The following is a 20,811-nucleotide window of genomic DNA, read 5'->3' on the forward strand; positions in this document are numbered from 1 at the left end:
GCGGAACTAGCTTTTTGCATTTAAAGCATTGTTCATTTCTAAACCCAAAAAACTGTAAAGATACCCTTTGACAGCAAAAACAATCGATGTCATTTGCTCCAGTCTTACGGTTTTGTGACTACTGTGAAATGTGGGGAACTTTAGTCTCTCAAAGTAGCATTAAAAACTGTAGATAAGAAAGATCCAGGGGTGCCTCGCATTGACATCATGCCTCCGTTACTAGTTAAACCGGTTACGCGAGTGCATTTGTTTCAAGGAGAGATTATCCAGCTGCTTAAAGGCTGTGTTCGGCATGCCCACAGGATCCGGGAGACAGATTTATCATCCCAAATCTGCTTGAAATCAGTCTGCGGAAGAACCGGTCCCAGGACGCAAGGGTGAGGGGGGAAAAAAAGAAAAAAAAAGTGTAGTACTACCTGTGGACGCACGCAGTTACTACCTGTCATTACAGGCCAAAAACGCTGGCCAATCCCAACACGCGGCCACACCTCCACGGATTAAAAAAAACTGGAAGGAGCTACTCAAAAACATATGCTTTCGTGTCATCTGTGTTTTGCAAAAGAAGTGCAGTTCTGCTACTGTTGCGGACAAGAGTGTTTCTACAATGGTTACGGTGCATCACGAAAAAAATCACTGTGTTGGTTTCCGAGTTTGTACCTCTTCCGGAAAATTTTCACTGCAAACAGATCAGTTACAAGAAAGTGTATTGTCTTTGTATTTACCTCACTAGCAAATTTCACCAAGATCGCCGAGTAAGTCAAAACAATCTTACTAGCTCAGATGCAGTCTAGTTCCACAGAAGGGAGAGTTTTTGAACCTGTGCAAGAGAAGCGGACAATTTTATTAAGTTCTACTAGACAAGGAGAGTATTTTAGATTTATTATTCAGAAACCTGAACAAAGCTTTGAATGTGTGCACGTTGACGTACTGCTAGCACCCGGAGAACCAGTCAAAACTGGCATCTGTCGTTAGTTCAGATAGTATTCAAGCATAAAACGGTTGGTATACTGAACAGTAAGATTAAAGTAAGATTAAACTAAAGCCTTAGATAAACAAATGTCATAGGCCCGTTACAGACTTCTAGGTCTGCTACAGGTATACAAGTAGTTCCAAAGAATAACATAAAGGTAACTTAGTATGTACAGATCTTAAAATAAGAGTCAATTGCCTAATGCGTTCAGCGATATTTCAACAGCATCTCTTCTCTGACCTCCTCTTCTACGTACTCCTGTTGGAGCCACACCTGCTCCTTTTAGTCTTCTCACCTTTCTACAGTTGTGCAAGTCTTGAGCAGCCTGTCAGCCAGCCTCCCTTTTCCAATCAGCATTCATTTAGATGGGTTTTTTGGTAGCCTGACATATGGGCGGAAACATAAGACAATGAAATTGTAGGACTCGTGTTTTGCCCTGACGCTAGTTCATGCATTTTTAAAAAAAAAAAATCTTAAAGCACAGTATATATTTTACTTCAGTGAATTTTAATACCCTTCTGCAATCAGTACAATTCGTTGTGAGGTAAATAACTTACTTATTTCCTCAGAGCCTTCTTTTCCCATTGAAGTAATCACAAGGTTGAAAGGATCAAAATTCTTGTCAAGATTTAGCAGATACAGTTACGACAGTTAGTGATTGGTAGACTAAGTCAAACTACTATAAAGACAAGTCAGTTAAGTTATTAATAACCTCTCTCATGACTAAAAGAATTGTTTTCAAAATAGTATGACCCGAAAGTGAAATTAAACTCATCTTTCTAAAAATTAGTAAGATTTAAAGATTCCAACAAACATCATGGTACTGTCTTCCCAACTTGTACTGAGCAGGAAAACAGGAGTCTGCTTGAATGGATACTCTACAAAAAGTTTGGGGTTTATTTATTCACTTATTTAAAAGACCCTTCCTCCGACTGAAATCTTTCACTGACACAAGAGAGGCTGACAGTCCATTAATTAAATGTCAGAACAGTAAATTAATTCTCTCCATGAATACACACTGTAAGCAGAACTGTACACTTGATACTCCCCCCCCTTTTTCCCCTCTATATATCTTATATTTCAGGATTGTTTGCTATTTTTATTTCACCAACAAATGTCATTTCCAAATATAGACAATTTTCTTCAATGCCCTGGTACACAGGGAAATGTCTCAGGAACGTGTTCTGTTTTAAACCCAGTAAACCTAGTTTCAAGTTTCTCATTTGCCCTTTAACTACTCTTTCCTTTTCCTCTGCACTTGAAGATCTAACATTCTAGTAAAAATGATTCTTCACACCATTTCCCAATACCCGAGCACAACCACTTAAATTCTTGCTCTAATTTTCAACAACAGGCATTCAGAAAGTACTTTAAGATCCAAGGTTCCAGCATAATATCCGTTTTTTCAGCCACTCTACCTCAATAAAACTGTGCTCACTTCAATTTTTCTTGTCAGAGTTCTGTTGCGGCGAACAGAATTCTAAGAACTCAAGGCCAACAAATGCAATTAAAGTGTAAATACTGAAAGCTTTGCTAACACATAATGGGTGTTGAAGATCTCTGTAGAAACAGTCAAACTGAAACTACTGGATCAATTAAGCAAAGGCACGTGCCCTACTTTTACTAATACTTTTGAGTACCTTTAAAATAAAAAACTATTTTAATGATTAAGACAAGCTTTAGTTATTTTATCCATTGCTCTAATCTTCAGAAGCTCAACATGTTATACATATATACACTACAAGGAAAAAAGTTTTAATTATCTCTGCTTCATTAAAAAAAAAAACCCCACCCCAAAACAGTATTTCAATACAGAACTCTCAAACACCAATATGAAGAAAATACTAAATACTTTGAACAGTCTTAACGTTTTTATGGCTTTTGATAAACCAGAGCCCTCAATTTTTCTGGGCAGATGCAAAATTTACCACCTGGAAGGCAGCATAAAGAGCTAACTCCAAGACCTTAGCTAACCGAGACACTGAAGCAAGAAACTGTACTTTTTCTTTGCCACTCGAATTACGTTAAACTTCCCCCAACCCAATGCTTTCCTACTGCACTAAAAGGCAGGGTAGATATTTTGACATTCATATAAAACCAATAAAGAACAGAAGTAAGCTGAGATGCAGATGGTAGTTGATAGACAACTGATAGGCAGTTAACAGGCTACAACACAAAATGGCTAGGAGCGATGCAAAGTTAGTTTACCACAGAAGGGAGTAACAGTTAACAAGTGCGCTGGAAAGTGCCTGACTGCAGGATACCCTTTGTTCTGATGTTCTCTTAATAGACAAAAGACAACCGGTTAAAACTACTGCCGAAGCCTCACTGCTCTTCCTTCGTAAACTGTGTTTCTCCCCCCTTTCTCACAAGTCCCTTTTTTATAAGAGCTAAGGTCTTTATGACAGAAGCCCTACTTCTTACGAAAAGCAAGCAACTTAGAACTTCTAACGATTCAATTGTGTCACCTAAATCTCTTGCAATTCTCCCTCCTTTCGGAGGGAAACAACGCGCTATTACTATTTTATGGTCCTCAGCATCCAGTTTTGGAGGACGTCTTACAGAAATCTATTTTCCTTTTGCACATCTATCGAAGAGGCCTCTTGTCAAGCCAACATTCCAATGAAGACTGGATGTTCATCTCCAGATTTCACCAACAGTTTGTCTCCTTAACAAGAATAGGCCGGCAGTCCCTAATTTTTTTTTTTTGTTTGCTTTGTTACAAATGCCTCAATTCTCCTCGTCTCAACAGCTTAGAGTTGCTGTCAGGTGGTTGAGTAGAATCACTAACATACCGCCTTAGGTGACTCAAAAAATAAATACTACAAATTTGAGCAATCGCTTCTCCATCCCTTCACCAGTCAGTAGCAGCAATAACTGGCACAGACCCATCAGTGTTCCACTACAATACAGATTTTCAACAAACCTTAAGTTTTATCAAAAAAGCACAGTTCAGTTGCTTTGTTGATGAAAGTGCATTAGAGTTCCTGTTTCTCTCCACCAACCCCAGTGGAGTCAGACGCAACAGGAACTTTATTACTTCCAGCAAAAACAGAATCAAAAGCAGCTTCCTGCTCCTCTAAAGTCACAGCAGCAGCGGATCCTCTAACAGATGTGCTGGTAAAGGCTGGCCGTTGCTCTGTAATCCTCTCCAGGTCCACTGTTTTCCTACCTCTTCTTTTGCCCAGGATTTTGATGTAGTTAGCTGGCACGAGTCCTGTTGCTTGGCCATCATAACTAGCCAAAAGCCAACCACGGATCTTGGGTTGTTGTTCTGAAGAAGAAAACGCAAATGCGTTAAGCACAAAACAATTCAAAATGTATTGCAGCTGAGGCACAAATACACCAGGAGGGAGATGACACAACAGCTCATCACGCAGAGAAAATAACTCTGTGATAAAAGGCAAATACAAATTACTTCACAAGAGAAATTACTAGGATCTGCACTGGTGAGGTGAGCTGAAAAGTACTGTGAAGTGCAAGTTGTTTTGAAATCGATGACACCACCATACTGCAAATGCCTAGGGATCTTCACAGTGTGAGGAAAAGGTAACCACAAGGGTAACCACAAAGCACACTCTGAGTAAGTTTAGGCTGTGTCATATCCTAGGGAAATTGAACAAAACTACTCAATAAGTTTTATTACAATGCAAGTAATAACTTATGGGGGGGGGGGGGGAATCAGCGTGGATGAGGAGTTTGGTCAAATAAGGTGGGGGTTTTTTTGTTTTCATTTACATGACGTACTTCACGTGATTAGAAAATAAATACAAAATTAAAAGTTTACCTTTGGGTGCTAATTTTAGCATGTCACCAGCACGGAAAGAAATTTCTTCTTCTGAGAGAGCACTGAAATCATATTCTGCTCTTCCAACTACATGATCATCTTCTCCACTCGCCCAGTTACTAGATGCTGTTTCCAAAAAGAAATTAAAAGTTTATCTGCTTTGAATTATGAACTTTAGTGGGATTTTTAAAGGAAAATGAAGAAAACACTTCAACTTCCTTGCCAAAACTTTTCCAACAGAGAACTGACAGGAGTAACAAACAAAGCATGATTTCTTGAGTCAATCCAACCAATTCTTTTCCCCCCACCCCAACTGCCACATCTAATACAAAGGAAACAGAAATAGAAAGGAACCACGATTTTGGAATCGCACAAAGCTTACCATGAAACTGCATCCTTACTCAACAACAGGCTACTTAAACAGGCTGTTACTTGTATCACATGCCTAAAATTCAGTATCGTATGCCAGTATCTATTAAATTCTGTTACTGCAGTATAAGATTAATCTCTATACACGTGGTAACAAAAGGAACAATATATGCTGCACTTCTCTCGTGCTGCAGATCATCTTTACCTGTTTCTTCGTCGCTGTACGTAGAAAGCAGTTTCCAAATCAGGTAGGGACCTCCCATTATAACAGCAAAGAACAAGAAAATGGGCCAGGATTTTGCAGAGTTAGCCGCCTTGTCTTCAAGGCGAACGCGAGCTACTGTCCCCTCACTTTCAGCCCACAAATCCTCATTCTCAGAGCTCTTCCGCAGACCTAGCAATCGTTGTAGACGTTGGTAGAGATATCTTATAGTTCTCACTAAAGCAAAAGCTGAAAACACCTTTGTGAAGTGTACTTTGAGGCGGGAGAAGTGATTGGCTACATCCAACACAGCTCTGAAACTGTTGTACACAGCTGAAAAGGTAGCATCCATCATCATGCTGACTGAGGCAAACGCATGCACAATACTTTCAATGGACTGAAATGCACCTCTGCTGCTCTCTTCAGCCTGCTGAACAAACCTGCTGGGAGGAATATCATCTGTACGAAAGCGGTTATAACCCAAACCACCATATCCGTAACTGTAAGGACTATAGCTTCCATAAAAAGAGGTTCCATGTGAACCATACCCTGGAGAAAAAGAACTACTATATGCTGGCCTGAAAGCGCTCAGACTACTGCTTCCCGTTTGCTGTGATGGTCTTGGCAAAATAGGCGGAGGTATTCGTGCAACTGTGGGTTGTCCGGGCCTTGTCAGCACGTTGTCACCCAAGTCAGCAGACCTAAACAAATTCAGACAAGCAAGATCAATACTCAAAATAAGTTTATATTTTCATTTCCCCAGAGTTCTTGGTTAACTATATAAATACGACACTGCGTTTCAGTAGTGGTAGGATAGGGAACCTAGTAGACAAACACTCACTACGTTGCACAACGTTTGTGTGAAGTAAAAAATCTAGTCAGGAAATACAGGTCTTTCAGGGGGAAAAAAAAAAACCATAATGAGATATTCAGTGTAAATGTGGAACCACAGCATATCTGAAATGTACACATGGAAAAACTTTCAGTCTATTTATTGTACTGACTAAGAAAGCATGAAATGCTACATCTAGATCCATCAAATCTGATGCTATAACACCTAGGTCATTTTTCTGCACACAAAAGCCTCTCATATGCACTACCAAGGATAATTATGAACTTTGCAATCTGAAAGCTGCATTTCCAATATTTGTTCTCAGCTGTTCCATACAATGAGCCAATGACAGAGCAGGAAGGAACTTTGACAGCTCCTTTGAATCCACCCTTAGAGAAAAGGGTGGCGTGACCTAATTGAGAATCCAAGGCATTATACAACAACACATGCAAGGGTTTTGGGTCCCCCAATTCTCCCCTCTACCCAAACTATCTAATTACCTTTATGTAGCATGTCAAGGGATTGAATTTATTACTGTTAACTGTTGGCAGAAAGAGGTATTATGAGTCAATTATTTGCTTTTAATTTAGTAAACTTTTATTCCTTGGTATGCCCATAAGTTTAAGTCATTCTGTGTATGCCCTTCGTAATAAGAGTCTGCAAGTACTAGACTGGTATTTGAATTCTGTCAAGCAGCTGTCTGACTTTCGCGGTTTCATTAAAAAGTTAATCACATATTATCATCCTACAAGTCATTTCCCATGTTTACTGCCCCACGGCATGACCTTCCACTTCTGTGGTCCATTAAATTCACAGAAAAAAATAGAAGAAAAAAAAGTCAATTTTGAATTGCTACGGAGCTGCGTCTTTCTGCACTGCTTTCAATGGGAAGCATGCTTGCTCTACTATTTCTGTATAAGGTAGGGAACAACTTTCTCTCAGCAAAACTTAGAGGTTTCCATAGCAAAGAATAATATTTATATCTTTACACTGTTTGGTTTTTCTATCAGAGACTTTAACTCTCTTAGCAGTTAAAAACAGAAGCAAAAATAAGTTATTATCACAGAAAACAGAAGTACTGTAACTTACCAACTCACACTACGCCCCCCTCCCCAATAGTCAACTTAGGACACCTCACTTTAAAGCTGCTTGAAGCAATTTACAATGCGCTAGATAACCCCACCAAGAAAAACTAACATCAAATTTCTCGCTCAGCAAGCTTCAGCCTGCAGTTTCAGCAGAAAAGTTTCTGTTGAATGTTTAGTCTTGAGCTAACCTTTTGCCCAGTTTCAGCTCACTCTAACTGCAATCGCCAGCACCAAATGAAAAACAAGACTGATCTTCAACTGCCAAGCTTTCCTTCCTGATAAAAAGGAAGGAGTTTACAAACACTTTCTGTACAACATCCTTCTCCATCAGCAGGTTGGATTTTCTGGAAAAACTCAGATTCCCGGCTGAACACACCAGCGACGGACACACACATGCATCTTTTCCAGTTCCTGGGGACAACGCACCGCTTCTCCACTCCCAGAGAGGCACGCACGCTCTCACAGCTACATAATCCCCAGGAACGGACACCCGCACTCTGTCCACTCGTGGCAACGCGTGCAGCTTCACCTTCACCACGTTAAACATGCAGCTGTCTACAGCCACAAGTAGGGTTGGAGACCAGTACCTTTCAGGAGCCTCTCACTCCCTCTTCCCCTCTGAGAAGGGGAATCCACCGGAGACCCCTCCCCGCCCGGGACACGACCCCTCAACAAAGCCGGGCAAACGACCCCAAACCACCCCAGCAGATAACCCAAACCCCCTCGACCACTAGCTCGCGGAGGCACTGCCCGGCTGGGCCCGACCTTTGAGCTCGCCTCAGGGGAGAAGGCCAAGGCGGGAGGCCCGGGGGGGGAGGCGCAGCCGCCCTGAGGGGACGGACACCCAACCCCGCCACAGGCAGGGGAGACCCGGGGGCCGGCGCACGCACTCACTGGAAGGCCGGCGCAACCGTGCCCGCCAGCCGCCGGTTCTCCCAGGGCTTGGGAGGCGGCGGCTGCGACGCCATCTCCGCCTCACTGCGGGCCCCGCTCTGCCCCCGGCCCGGCCCGGCCCGGCCCGGCCCGCCGCGCTCCGCCGCCCGCCCGCCCACCGGCAGACGAGACTCGGGAGCGCCGAGCTATTCACCAGCCGGCGTTCGGGCACGGCTTCCTGCCGCGCCGGCCCATCGATGCGCTCTGCCTCGCCGCTGCGCAAGCCTGCGCCGGCTCCGCCGGCCGCCCGGGAAGGGGGGCGAGACCCGCGTGGAGCGAGGGGCGCTGGGAGGTGATCGCTTCTCCCCGGGGAGCGGAGCGGGGCGGAGCGGGCGGGGGGCGGCGGCAGCCCGGAGCCCATCTGCGGCGCCTCCGGCCTCCTGGGGGAGGGCGGCCCCGTGCTGTGCGGTCCCCGTTCCCCCGCCCCCGGTTCAGCCCGCGCGAGGCGCCTCAGTGTGGGGGGCTGTAACGGTTCTAACGGTCGGGGCGCGCGCGCTCGGGTGCGTGGGTTATGGGGCTCCCTCCCCTCCCCGAGACCTGAGGTGTCGGGCCGGGAGCGGGGTTGCCGAGCTTCCCCTTGCGCGGCCGGGCCGGTCGGGGTTGGCCTCGTCGCGATCGCGACCCGCCCGTTGTGGCGGGGGCGGGCGGGGGCGGCGGCGTGGCTTGCGCTTCGCCGTTCAGCGGTCGCGGGAAACGCGTTACGCCCCGGGGGTCGGCGGGGGAAGCGGCTCCGTGGGGAGCGGTGCCTGCCATCCCGGCGGGGCTGCGGGCTGCTGGCGTTCAGCGCCTGCGTGAAATCCGCCCGCGGGAGCGGAAGGTTCCTCAAGGAGCTTCTCGGTGCTTTTTTCCCCCAGTCTCTTGGTTCAGGCGATGGTAGGCGTGAAACATTATTGTGGCGACATTTAAGTCTCGTGAAGCTGAATCGAGCTAACAGTTACCTGAAAGAATGTTTGTTTGGTTTTTTTTCTTTTTAAAAGCAGGTTTGAGGTTTTCTGGATAGTCCTTGGTTTTTGCAGCTTACCATACAGAATGCAAATCCAGGAGAAGCTAAATTAATTGAATTAATAACTTTTCCCATGCTGTGAAGGTTTTCCAAGGCTGAGATATTTCTGTGCAAGGTACTGCTGAGTAGGATAGGACATTAGAGGTGTAACAGATTGTGGCTGGCACGGGGAACGCCAATACATCCTGCCTCGACACCGTCTCTTGCAATACAAAAACGAGGCGGATATCAAATGTTGCTTACAGGAGCTAAGCCCAAAACGTAATCAGGTGGTTCATCTGTCGGTAGGCATTGTAGAATTCGTTGCCAAAGGATGTAGAGGCAAAAGAATTTCAAAGAGACACTGGAGAAGGATTGGAGGAAAGATCTGTTAAGGTTTACCAACAGGCAAACCACACTAGGTCAAAGGAATCCCCCAAACCAGAAATAACTGGAGGCAGAGAGCACTTGGCAGAGGTATATGCCCAGCACACACGTATTTTCCTGTGGCATCTGTTTATCCTCGCTTTGGGTGACAGTAGACTAACTGAACCTTTGCTCTGAACAACTGTGGTTATTCTTATGTGCCTCCTAGACTTTCCTAGATATCCAGTAAGGGTGAGCACCTCACTGGGAATCTCTCTTTTTCCATATTTTTCTAAAAATGCAGGAACGTAAGTTTGCTGAGAGTTCTACCCCATTATTAAATTTCGGCCAAAGAAATAGTCTGCTCTAAAGTTCTGGGCAGAGAGAGCGACAGGAAACCAAATTAGCCATAGTCTTCTAGGAAAAAAAGCATGAGATCTCTCACAAAAACGGTAGTCCTATATTTGAGATGGGAAATAAGAAATCTCAAAAAATTGAAGGGGCTAATGGATAGAAAAGACTTCCTTTGCCTTTAGGGCTTTGTATGACAAAAGGGGATGACATCTGGTTTTTGGTTGTTTGGGGTTTTTTTTCTCCTGTGATTTTAACAGATTGATTCTTTAGTTGCTACAATTTTAGAAGGAATTTCCATTTTATGTTTGGCTTAGTATGTCCTAGTTCCACCTGCCTTCTCCATTCAGTAAAGAATAACATGTCATGTAATGCACTTTATCAAAGATAAAACTCTGGGGAAAAGCTCAGCGTACCTTTGTCAGAACTCTTGACTTCAGATTTTTCTAGGAAGTACAGAAGCTTTTCCCCGAGTCAGTGGTCTTTTTGGGTTGGTCTTCCAATTCCGTTGTGCCTTTGATTTAAGACAAACGTATCCTAAACTTTCTCTAGAGGACAAAAAAAAAAAAAATCCAGTGATTCTAAACATGGCGCAGTTAAGTGAGTCCTTTTATTGTTGAATTGCTGAATTGTGTTTATGCTAAGCTTTTTTTCTTTTCTTTTTTCAATTTTAGAATTATCCAGGATGTCTTCACTAACAGAAAAGGACAGACCAATTGTTCAGCTGTTGCTGAACACTGGCACTTGCCCACGATGTATTTTGAGGTTCTGCTGCGTGGGATCACAGACGCTTTATAGACATCCATACAAGGTTTGTTCTTTGTATTCCTAATTAGAATGTGTGAACACATGAATGCAGTGTTCTCTGCACCACCTTGGAGGAGAAGGTTGTCGTATTCTTGGGCTCTTTGCCTGAGAGGAAAACGCTTTGCAAAACGAGTTATGAAAAATGACTGCTGGTATACTGTGCAATTTTGAGAAATTACAAGAATCATAGAATATAACAATTGTTGCGGGTTAAATGTTAAGTTTGACTGTGAAAGTTGCTATGTATTCCCTGAAAACACCAGAAACCAGGGCACGTTAGCTTCTGTACAGCATGGCTCAATCACTTTTGAAGCAGAGCAGCTATGACTCTCCTCTCTGTTCTTTTTCCTTTAATGTAATAAGTAGTGAAGGGGCTGTGGGCAGTGCAACTGATGCAGAGGAGGAACCATCTATGCTCCAAACTTTTTTGCTTCATGCTTCCTTCTTCTTTCAGTAGAATTAGTAGGGGGATATAACTGAAGAATTACGGAGCACAGGTTAAGGATAAATCTTCCTTTTTCAATCAGTCAAACACAGTGTTATTAGACATCCTTTTTAGCTGACCTTAGTGCTGAAATTGAGCGTTCTTCAAATTTTTCCTAGCTGTGCACAATCATTCTTGCCTTTGTTCTTGTATTTGATACTCCTCAACTTGGTTTTGGCTATTTGCTCCTCCTCCATATTGGTTCTTTGAGACCTCTCTCATTGTGGAGGCCAAATAAACATTTCCATTTACCTGGTCTAATCCCTTGTCTTTATGCTTGCATCTTCTGGTGTCTGTCCCAATTGTTTCACCTTTGTTCAAGTTTAGACTCTCCAGAATTCATTTTTAACATCTTTCTTCCTTATCCTTTTCCATTTTCTATCAATCATTTGAGAAGTGTTCGTTCTGTATGCCATTTTGTATTCTTTTGCATCTCTACCTAATTTTCCTCTGAGTTGCAACAACACAGTAACTGCTAACTGTGTTACGGAAGACCTTTTAATAAATCTTTCTGCACTATGTCTTGCCTCTATCTCTCACCATCCTAAAATTCAGAGACGTGGGTAAATCTTCGCTCTCCTCACCAGCACGTCCTTTAATTTTTGTAGGCTTCTCTCTTTATATGAAGTTCTTCCTCTGTATTTAATTTCACCCTCACGTGTATCTGCTCTCATTTTCTTTTCATACTATACTAGCCAACTCTCTTCCTAGTCATCTGGGCTAATGGAGTTGGAGGAATTAAATTCTAACGTAATCTAAAGGACAAAAAGGCAATAAACATCTATTTTCATTGAATAGCGATAGGGCCAAAGATAAATGCATTTCTGCAAGTCAGTTCTGTAAAATGTTTTCACCGTTCTTGGATGATAAAGAAGTCTGTTCAGCAAAATTCAATTTCTCTGGATGACATTTTGAGAGAAATACAGCTTGGGGCTTTTTAATTGTGTAGATGTGTTTTGGTATAAATTCCAAGTTATTAATTACATACACAAAGGCTAAACTGGAATGGTTAGTACTACCTTTTAGAATTGTGTTTGTAAGTGCTTGTTACAGCATTGGAGAAAAGAGGAAAAAACCACAACAGTATGATTGCTCTGTTTGTGTTAGGATTTGATGAAGGATTTAAAAGAATTTCTGAAAAATAATCAAGAAAAAGAAGATACGGTTTGTTCTGACGTAGTTGATCCTCCGTGTAAGAGAATCAGACTCGAACACACAGAAGAAGGGCCTGGTGATCTGAACCACAATGGAGCACTCCAGCAGATTCCTTCGGTTAATGATGGAAACACTGCAATGGAGGACTCAGCTGTGAAGGTTTGCAATGTGTGTTTGGGAATTCTTCAGGAGTTCTGCGAGGTTGACTTTGTTAAAAAGGTAAACAAGCCGTTCTTAATCTTTATGTGTACTTTTATTGGAGCTTGTGTATGTTGGGGCCTACGGTATAGAGCTGGTGATTTAAAAACACCACACGGTTAAACAATTGAGAGAAAGATACCGGAAAACAAACCAAAACTTTTAACTATTTTGAATATTTGACATGTAGATGGCGCCATTCAACTACATACCGCTCACTGACAGTGTTTGCATACCTCCTGTGCAGCTGGGAAATAAAATTTGTCGGTGCGACCGTATTTTACCCAGGCCTTGTCATAATGTAACTTTTCAAAAGAATAGCAGTGCAGGTGCAATGGAATGACTGCTAGGAGCACATTTTCCTAAGAAGAGGACTACCAGATACAGTTAGTTACAGGAATTTAGGAGATAACCTGAGGTTTGGCTCCTTAGATGACAAGGGAAACCTCACTGTAAATGGTGACCTCTCTTCATTTTTCTTATGTGAAGGGAAAAGGAGGAGGCATCAACTGCTGTGCTCTTCAGCTTAACTACATGTTCCTAATATAGCATGAGTCTGTCTTTACAATGTACTACTATTTAGAAAGCCACAGAGGAAGAAAATGTTTTGGTGATATAACAGATTGTAGATAATGGAGAAAATAGGAGTTAGGAGAGAATATGCGCCTAATGAGTGTTGCAGACATCATCTCTGAGCAATAAAATTGCTTATGTGGCAAACAGAAATATGAGCAAGAAAAATCACACTTGCACTTGAGATGTTTAACATAGAAAAGAATTTGGTTTAATAGCATGAATATGTCTAAAAATGAGACTAAACAGAAAGCATAGTATGTAGTTTCTGTTGTTGCAGTGCATGATGTTTCTTTTTTGCTTCCATTGGCAGAGTATGTATATTTTTACAGAATTCACTTCTAAGACTTGTTTCAGAGTTACTCTCTTGAGTAGCAATGGAAAATCTGACAGCATTTGTTAAGGCACCACAAAACCTGATTATTTTATAAGGAAATTTCCTTATCTGAGATGTTGATTTCACCTTGAAAGCTCAGAATTCATCTTTAACGTTCACTAAAACCACTGAAACTTTGGATGACTTCTCCATGTGTGCTTAAACTTACTTCCAGTAGGGACGTCTAGCCATCAGCTCTCGCTAGCCTACTTTAAAATTTGATGTGTGTTCGGGTTCCTACTTTATTTCCTGTGACAAACATGGTTTTTTTACAATGAAGAGTGATTATGAATTAATACTGTGGATACCTCTTTGTTCCTGTCTTATCCCAGGATCTTAAACATTTTTATTGTCGTAGAATTGAATCACTGCCACGAAGAAAGACATTCTGAGTCAGCTGTTCTAGCCTTCAGTCACTGTGGTGTAATTCGTTGCACTAAAATTTCAGTATACAATTGGTCTTAGCCTTAAAATAGCGAGTTTGGTTGTTTCATAGCAATAAGGATACAGTTTATTAGTAACTTTTTTTTTAACAGAACAAAAAAGCTTATATTTCAATAAGTTGTTAGGGATTACTCGGGTTTGTATGTTCGGCATCTGTCTGAATGTGTATTAACATGGATTTACAGTGATTACACTAGAATAAAGAATATCCTAAAAGATTATCAACTCGGTTCCATTGCTGTGGTTTAATATTAAAATCTTTCTCTTACAGGTGTGCCAGAAGGTTAATTCTGCTGACTACCAGTTCACTAGTTTTGTATTCTCTGTGTCACTACCCCCACAGCTGTCTGTTAGGGAGGTAAGCGTTTACAGATATTTCTTCATAACTTAAATGCGTATTAAAGAAAGTAACTGTGGAATGTACAAGCTGGAGGTGGTTTGATTTTTAATTGCTATTGTTTAAAAAAGCCAAAAACACACGCTAGAAGTGAAGTCTGCTCTCCCCTTCCTTGTTGGTATTATTTTAATTAATAAAGTGTCTGAGTCACTTCAGTTTTCAGTTAGCCCGGGAGTTTACATCTGAAAATCTAAAAGGAGTTTCTTTAAACCCTCGGTGTATTGTTCCCTTTGGTACAGATGCCAGCTCTGCTTTGTGGATCTTCTCGGAGAAGGAACTGCACAGCTGGTGCCTTTCCTGAAATAAATGATAATTGGTAGTGCAGAATACAAATGAAGGAATTTGAAGATGAACTCTTTAACTGTTCAGCATTTTAAATGATGTGAAAATACATGTTTTAATAGTCACCTGTCTTGGGCATTATTGAAAGTCTAGATTTGTAAAACTACAGTTTATAGCAGTTGTAAAACTACTGATTTTGATGGCAATTTTAATCAACCTTATATTGTTTACATTTCAGTCATTTAATTACAGAAGATGATGATAACATGGAGAGGTGTATAACCCTGGTAATTTTTTTTTTAAATTGAGGAAGAATGCTAAGCATAGTATAGTTTGATCAAGAAAATGCCAATTTTTGCTTAGTTGTGAGATGTTTTACGATGTTCCTCTGCTTTCTGATAAAAAATGATGCAAAAATACTATTCTAAAGGGCAACATGTAAATCTTTGTGATAAATGCCTGCTGTGGTAAGATGTAGTAGAAGCTTCAGTGAACGTGGCAGAAAGAAGTGTAGCTCTTCTTGGATTTATATATAAACTTAGGGTGAGGTCTGTTCTTATCCCACACAGTTTGATTGTTAAATAATATACTACACTTTTAGTGGTGATTTGTACTGTTAGTTCTGGCATCTCAGGCAGATGCCAGTGTAATAGCTGCGTTGTGCTAACATATATTCTACTTCTAAGTCTTCTTGAACATAAGATTCTCTACTTCCCATCTGAAATTAAGCCTAATTGGTGTGTTTGCTTCAGCTGCCACTGTGTCTGGTAAAATAATACCAGAACAAATTGCTTTGTGCTTTCTGAATGGAGGAACTCTCCTTACTCCCATTTGATTTTATGGTCATCCAAAAAATGAGATATGTCAAAAAACCACTTTCAGGCTAGGTGAGTATATGGATGCACGCGTGTGTGCCCATGATGCTCTGTAAAACTCCAAATGTAGGTCAAACTTACTCTAACTTTGTGCCTGGTGTAAGCTTAGGTGTTTAAAAAAAGAGGAGCCTTATTATTTTTAGGGTACTATTGGTCAGGTCTTTTCCATTTCCAGTCTATCTTTGCTAGTCATTACTGAGACCTCCCTTAACGCTATTCATTATAGCCTCAATGGGCAAAAACAAAGTGATACACGGAATCTTTTGGCTAGCGTCCCAACTGCAGTTCCCGTGTTATCAAGTTCTCAATACATTTCCATTATGCATCTTTAGCTTGACAGCTATACTTTATCTAGCTTAAAAATAACTTTTTTTCCCCCCCCATAGCATAGCTATATAACGACGGAAGTGAGGAAAGAAAAAATTGATGCTACTGTTCTTCCTCACCCTCCTTGTGGGTCTTTGCCAGAATGCCTCGGTAGAGGGTGTTATTGCATTGCAGTTCTAGCTCAGTGATGTTCTCGCACTAATCTCAACAAGCAGGGCAAGTGTTTCTGTCTGCTTTTGTGGCAGCCTTGGCTGTAAATGGAAGCAAAAAATAATAGTGTGCTTCGGAGAGTTCCTCTTGCTGATTGAAATATTGATGATAAACTGGAACTGTGTGGACTGGGAAAACTGACTTGGCAAATGCAGTTGGTAGAAACCCAGATTTATTGCTTTGTATAACTTTGTCTTCCAAGTGCAATAAATTATTAGTTTGATAAAAGGGATGAGATGTAACATTTAACCTGTCCATCTGCTTCATTCAAAGTATCTTGTCCTTATGTTCAAGCAAACAAACAATACTACAGTGCTTGGTACAACCAAGGGAATAAAAGTTGTGATGTGGGTCCAGAAATGAATAGGTGGAGTGAGATGAGTGAGTAGGAAGCTCCAAAAACAGATCTGTTCTCTTTGGAAACAGTTTTGGTTTGTCGGGGAGCAGGTCTGCATTAGGAAGTCCCTGCTGTCCCTTCTATTGCATCCCTTCAGCCTTGCAAATGCTAAATCAGCTGTTTGTGTAGCTGTGCTCTAACTGAAGGGGTGAAAATGGGTGATGGTGGAGAAAGAAGCTCTTCAAAAATCATGGGGGTTTATTTACCACCTATCCGTTATCACTTCAGAAAACAATTGTTAAAAACAGTTCCTGTTTTACAGGTACAGAAAAGCAATAAGTAATATAATATGTCAAAATATCTCAAATATCTCAGAATGCTTTGTGTTGAAAAGAGGTCTTTTGTTAAATTCTGCTTTTAATTCTTTGAACTGCACTGTACAAGAACATATGTAATTTTATCATAAAAGGACAGCCCAAAGACAGCCTCCCTCCCATTGACCTTTTGTATGACACACAGATTTTCTCTGATTTCCTTTTAACAAAAAATCAGAAACTGCCTTTTAATATTACCTTCAACTAATTTAATTATGACAGTTGTCATCTTGCCAAGTCTAAAATGTACGATAGGAGCTGAAGAAGAGTGGGACATAAAATTTACATTTGCATAGTATTTGTATCTGCAATGCAAAGAAGCTATCACCTCTTTCCACAAGTAGGATATTCAATTAAAATAAATCATAAATGCAGGAGTCCCAAGTTTATGTCAGACAACTATATTAGAATATGAAGTGAGTCATGCCCTTCAAAAGGGTGACTGTTAGCTGTGTCTGTAGTCTCAGTTGTGATCCATCATCCTGGTACTTGCTACAAGGACATTGATGCAAATAGCATCTGTAGTCATTACTCCCTGTAGGACTGTGTATACCTCATCGTGGAATTCCCCATCTCAAAGCTCTTTTCTAATACAGTGAAAAAATGCCGTGGCTGGGATTGCACACAGTATTTCAACTGTTGCCACTGTGATCCCTCAGATAGCATTAGAATAATATCCTGCAGCTTGTAATCAATATAGTGCCTGAGCTAGTGTATTTCAGAAATATATTTGCTGTTAAGCATTGCCCTGCAGGCTTGAGCTCTGTAATGAGCATTTTTCATTTTCAAACCACTTCACAAACATAAAGTAATTACGAAGTAGAGGGATCTGATCCCCTGCTTCACGTACAGCTGGGAGAGAGCAGAGCAGGGGAATGAAGGCATAGGAGTAGAGGGGTTTGGCTGGCTTGGTGTTTGAATGTGATTTGGAATTTGGGATCTTTTGGCTTCTGTGCTCGCAGTACCCTAATTTATTGTTTCCTCCTAATTGAAAGGGAAAAGTAATTTCTTTAATTCTCTTTCAGTTTTGAAGTCAAGAGAGAGGAGCTGAAATTTGACCTGTGGTCTCATTTTAGCATAGCTACTTACATGCAGAAGTTTTCTCTATTTTGTAATTGTACCCCTGTAAAACAGGGGAAAGGAGTGAGATTAGCCACCCGACTGAGTACCAAACCTACATGTTCTTTAAATCAAGGCATATGAGATTTTTTTAAATTGGCATTTGTCAAACGCAGATTTCTAGACCTGGTTCTATGGTTGTCGTATTCTCTAGTTCAGAATTATGTTCAAGGAATTTCAATTGGAAACTATTTTTATTTATTATTGTATCTGGGTTATTATGCAAACCAAATTACAATATACTTCATGGTGTTTTGTGAAGCAGTCTTACTCATACTGTCTACATATGCAGGACACTGAATCACAGTGAATTTGAGTAAACAGTATTCCATCAATACAACTATATTTATTTTGTTCAGTAGCGTGCTGTTTTGTGTATCCTGTATCTAACAAAGTTTGTGTTCTCTCTCCGCCATCCCTGTTTCCCCTTAATATTTCTAGCACTGTTTTTAGGATTCCCTCATTCTCTTAGATGTACCAAAGGAAGGATAATGGACATTTTTTTGGTTGAGTTCCTCGATCAGCCTGTAAAAGAGATCTATGATGTGGTTACTTCTGATATCAGTGAAAAGATGATGTGATCCTGGCTCTGCTCCTTTAAGTTTGATACATGTTTTCAAACCTCTTCATTAGAATTATTTCCTTGACAATAGACAGTAATTGTTTCGACAGGGTTTGGAGGGAGGTTATTCTCAAAGCACCATATATGAAGAATGAAGGACAGGGAAGGGATTTAAAATTCTGAAGAATTTAAATCAGTGATGTTCCCTGCTTTTGAGATGTCTTGTGGACATTGCAAGTGTATATATGGTTCTATGACAAGTGTATGGAGTCACCTTTCTCTGACAGTTTACTAGTAGTCTGCAGTCCACAGATTGAAAACTACTAATTTTGATTTTTTTTTTTTTCACTGTAATTGTTTCAAGCCAAACAACTTGGGTTTTGGAATTCATCTTCAGTGAGGATGGTGACACTAGGTGTCCAGACTGTGTATTGACAGTACGGGTTCTATTAGTCAAGTGGCATCCTGCCAGTCTTAATGTATTTTGTTGTTGTTGTTAGTGGAGGAAGAACTGAGAATGTTATTGTTGTTGTTGCTTCGTTGTAGGAAGTTTTGAGGAGAGTTTTTCTCTTCTTATTAATTGGTTTTGCACCGATAGGCATTCTGTTGAAATGGAAACATTGTACGGGTCTTCTGAATACCTGTGTCCAACATCACTTTTTTCCCCACTTAATTAAAGACCTAATAGAAAGACCATTTGAGGTCAAAGTTAAAATTCTGGTTAACTGTAATGCACTTGAGTTTAGTAAGGTATGTTTTCATTGCGGTGCAGAGAATGGCAGTCACTCTTGGCCCACGCAGGGGCAAAACTTAAAGCCTAAAGTGCTGAACAATTACTACACTGAAGTAATAGATCATTTTGTAGAATCAGTATGTCAGTACAAAGAGAAGTGAGTGAGAACGCAAAGAGATGCACCTCTAAAATGTTTGGCTCCCCAGAGCAGAGTTTGGGAAAGATATGCTTTTGGAAGCTTTTGGCATAAGCAGTGTTGTCTGGAAGTCCAGTTTCTTGATCGTTTTTAATTTTGTTCAAGTCCGTTAGTGTTGCACTGATTTGATGGCTGTTGCTCCTTTGTGCTTACTTTTGGATTTTTTCTATTGTCCTTTCATACCACTGGTAATTTTAATTCTGCTTTTGATCTTTGTTATAACCCTTGTTAATTCTTATACTGCTGAGTTCCATTTGTTGGCTGGGACACCTAAGTGATGGTTCATGGTCTTCTTTCCTGGGCAGCGTCGCATCTAAGGGGCCTGCTACGTTATGTTTCTTTACATATATAAGGCTGCTAGAGGAGAGGAGTAGAGTTTGAGGAGGTATTTACAATGCACGGATTCGGGACAACCGAGCATTAGAGCAGGTTGTCCAGAGAGGTGGTGCAGTCTCCATTACTGGAGGTTTTCAAGAACTCATTGGATAGAGCCCTGAGCAACCTTGTCTGATTTCATAGCCCATAGCCGATCCTGCTATAAGCACAAGGTTGGATAGAGACCTCCTGAGGTCCCTGAATTATCCTGTGATCACAGATGTAAAGCAAATATTACTCCTTGGAACCTCTGCTCAAAGAAGTGTATCAGGAGCTGCAGAAGATGGTATTTACAGAGAATCTGCACAAAGCAACAGAGGGGTAATTGGGAAATGAAAAAGGAGAATTCAAGGTTGAATCTGCCCGTGATTCTCAGATCACATCTTCCAGCCATTCCTGTGTATGCTCTGTGATAAATGTTAGTGAACTCAAGCGTTTGTACTAAAAGCTCCCTCTGATTTCTAGAATTATTCCTTCTGTTCCTCAGCTTTCTCATATTCAGCCTATGTCTCCTTGTGCTAAAGTGGTGTGCTTTAAATAAGGGGGCAATCCTCAGGGAAAGGGTTCGTGATTACCATAAGACCAAGTATGTCTTTTATTTCATGTTTTTTATAATGGATGATAACTGAATTTGATTTTTTTTTTTTTTTAATTTATATGTCAAATCAGTTTTCATATACCATCCATTGAGACTTTTTTTTTTTTCATTTCTCTGTATGGTAGATAACTGCTAGTTGCACTTGACTTAGGCTGTCAGAGTCTTTTTCTAGTTACAGTGTTAATAGCAAGTTTCAAAGTGTGTTTAATGCAGCCTGATCTTTTTTTTAAAGCCAGATAGGATTTGAGGTGAATTGCAAAGTGATGTCTTACAAATAAAAATGAACACCAATTCTATCTTTCCACTTCTAAAGCAAAAGCTAAATTAAAATCCTCATACTTCTTTTTGTCCTGAGTTTTTAAAACATTTTTCCTTCTGCTAACAGCCTCTCAAATTGTTGGGAATTTTGAGCCTTAATTTCGCTTGCTTTTTTCCCCCCCCCTCTTCTTCCTGGGCATGGCTGGTGACCTATAGCGTGCTGCTTGGCTGCTGGTAAAACAGGAAATGGG

The 20,811-nt window shown here is 41.0% G+C and overlaps 2 protein-coding genes across 6 annotated transcripts in view; one reads left to right on the forward strand and one right to left on the reverse strand.

Annotated features, from left to right (window-relative positions):
* Positions 1 to 862: 862 nt before the first annotated feature.
* Positions 863 to 8,244, reverse strand: PEX13 (peroxisomal biogenesis factor 13). Of its 3 annotated transcripts, none has more exons than XR_012995060.1 (5): positions 8,143 to 8,244; positions 5,332 to 6,029; positions 4,758 to 4,883; positions 3,897 to 4,244; positions 863 to 1,352 (listed from the first exon to the last, which is right to left on the reverse strand). XR_012995060.1 is itself a non-coding variant. In XM_076335159.1 (5 exons), the coding sequence occupies exons 1-5, from the start codon at positions 8,214 to 8,216 to the stop codon at positions 1,321 to 1,323; spliced, it is 1,032 nt and encodes a 343-aa protein (XP_076191274.1). In that variant the 5' UTR covers positions 8,217 to 8,244; the 3' UTR covers positions 863 to 1,320. The 3 variants fall into 3 exon arrangements, 2 of the variants coding, with proteins under 2 accessions (XP_076191274.1, XP_076191272.1); XM_076335159.1 differs by having other exon boundaries at positions 4,143 to 4,244; XM_076335157.1 differs by lacking the exon at positions 863 to 1,352 and having other exon boundaries at positions 1,457 to 4,244.
* A 188-nt stretch (positions 8,245 to 8,432) lies between these two features.
* Positions 8,433 to 20,811, forward strand: part of PUS10 (pseudouridine synthase 10) — a 33,812-nt gene continuing 21,433 nt past the window's right edge. The window contains exons 1-5 of one of the 3 annotated variants that reach the window (XM_076335154.1): positions 8,433 to 8,473; positions 10,555 to 10,691; positions 12,279 to 12,545; positions 14,189 to 14,275; positions 20,777 to 20,811. In XM_076335154.1, coding sequence (XP_076191269.1) covers positions 10,566 to 10,691; positions 12,279 to 12,545; positions 14,189 to 14,275; positions 20,777 to 20,811 — 515 coding nt within the window. In that variant the 5' untranslated portion in view covers positions 8,433 to 8,473; positions 10,555 to 10,565. Of the gene's footprint in view, positions 8,474 to 8,607; positions 8,682 to 9,009; positions 9,055 to 10,554; positions 10,692 to 12,278; positions 12,546 to 14,188; positions 14,276 to 20,776 lie in introns of those variants that run through there. The other 2 variants (XM_076335155.1, XM_076335156.1) reach the window with 2 other exon arrangements.

This window comes from Aptenodytes patagonicus, chromosome 3, assembly GCF_965638725.1.
Source record: "Aptenodytes patagonicus chromosome 3, bAptPat1.pri.cur, whole genome shotgun sequence".
In the NCBI taxonomy this organism is placed as follows: domain Eukaryota; kingdom Metazoa; phylum Chordata; class Aves; order Sphenisciformes; family Spheniscidae; genus Aptenodytes; species Aptenodytes patagonicus.

What these genes read in the sequence shown, in the direction of transcription:
- PEX13 (XM_076335157.1), bottom strand. Translation starts at nt 8,216, where the DNA reads ATGGCGTCGCAGCCGCCGCCTCCCAAGCCCTGGGAGAACCGGCGGCTG. An exon ending in ACGGTTGCGCCGGCCTTCCA is followed by an intron (nt 6,030 to 8,142) that starts GTGAGTGCGTGC and finishes GAATTTGTTTAG; the next exon opens with GTCTGCTGACTTGGGTGACA. An exon ending in GCTAAAATTAGCACCCAAAG is followed by an intron (nt 4,245 to 4,757) that starts GTAAACTTTTAA and finishes TTTCTTCTTCAG; the next exon opens with AACAACAACCCAAGATCCGT.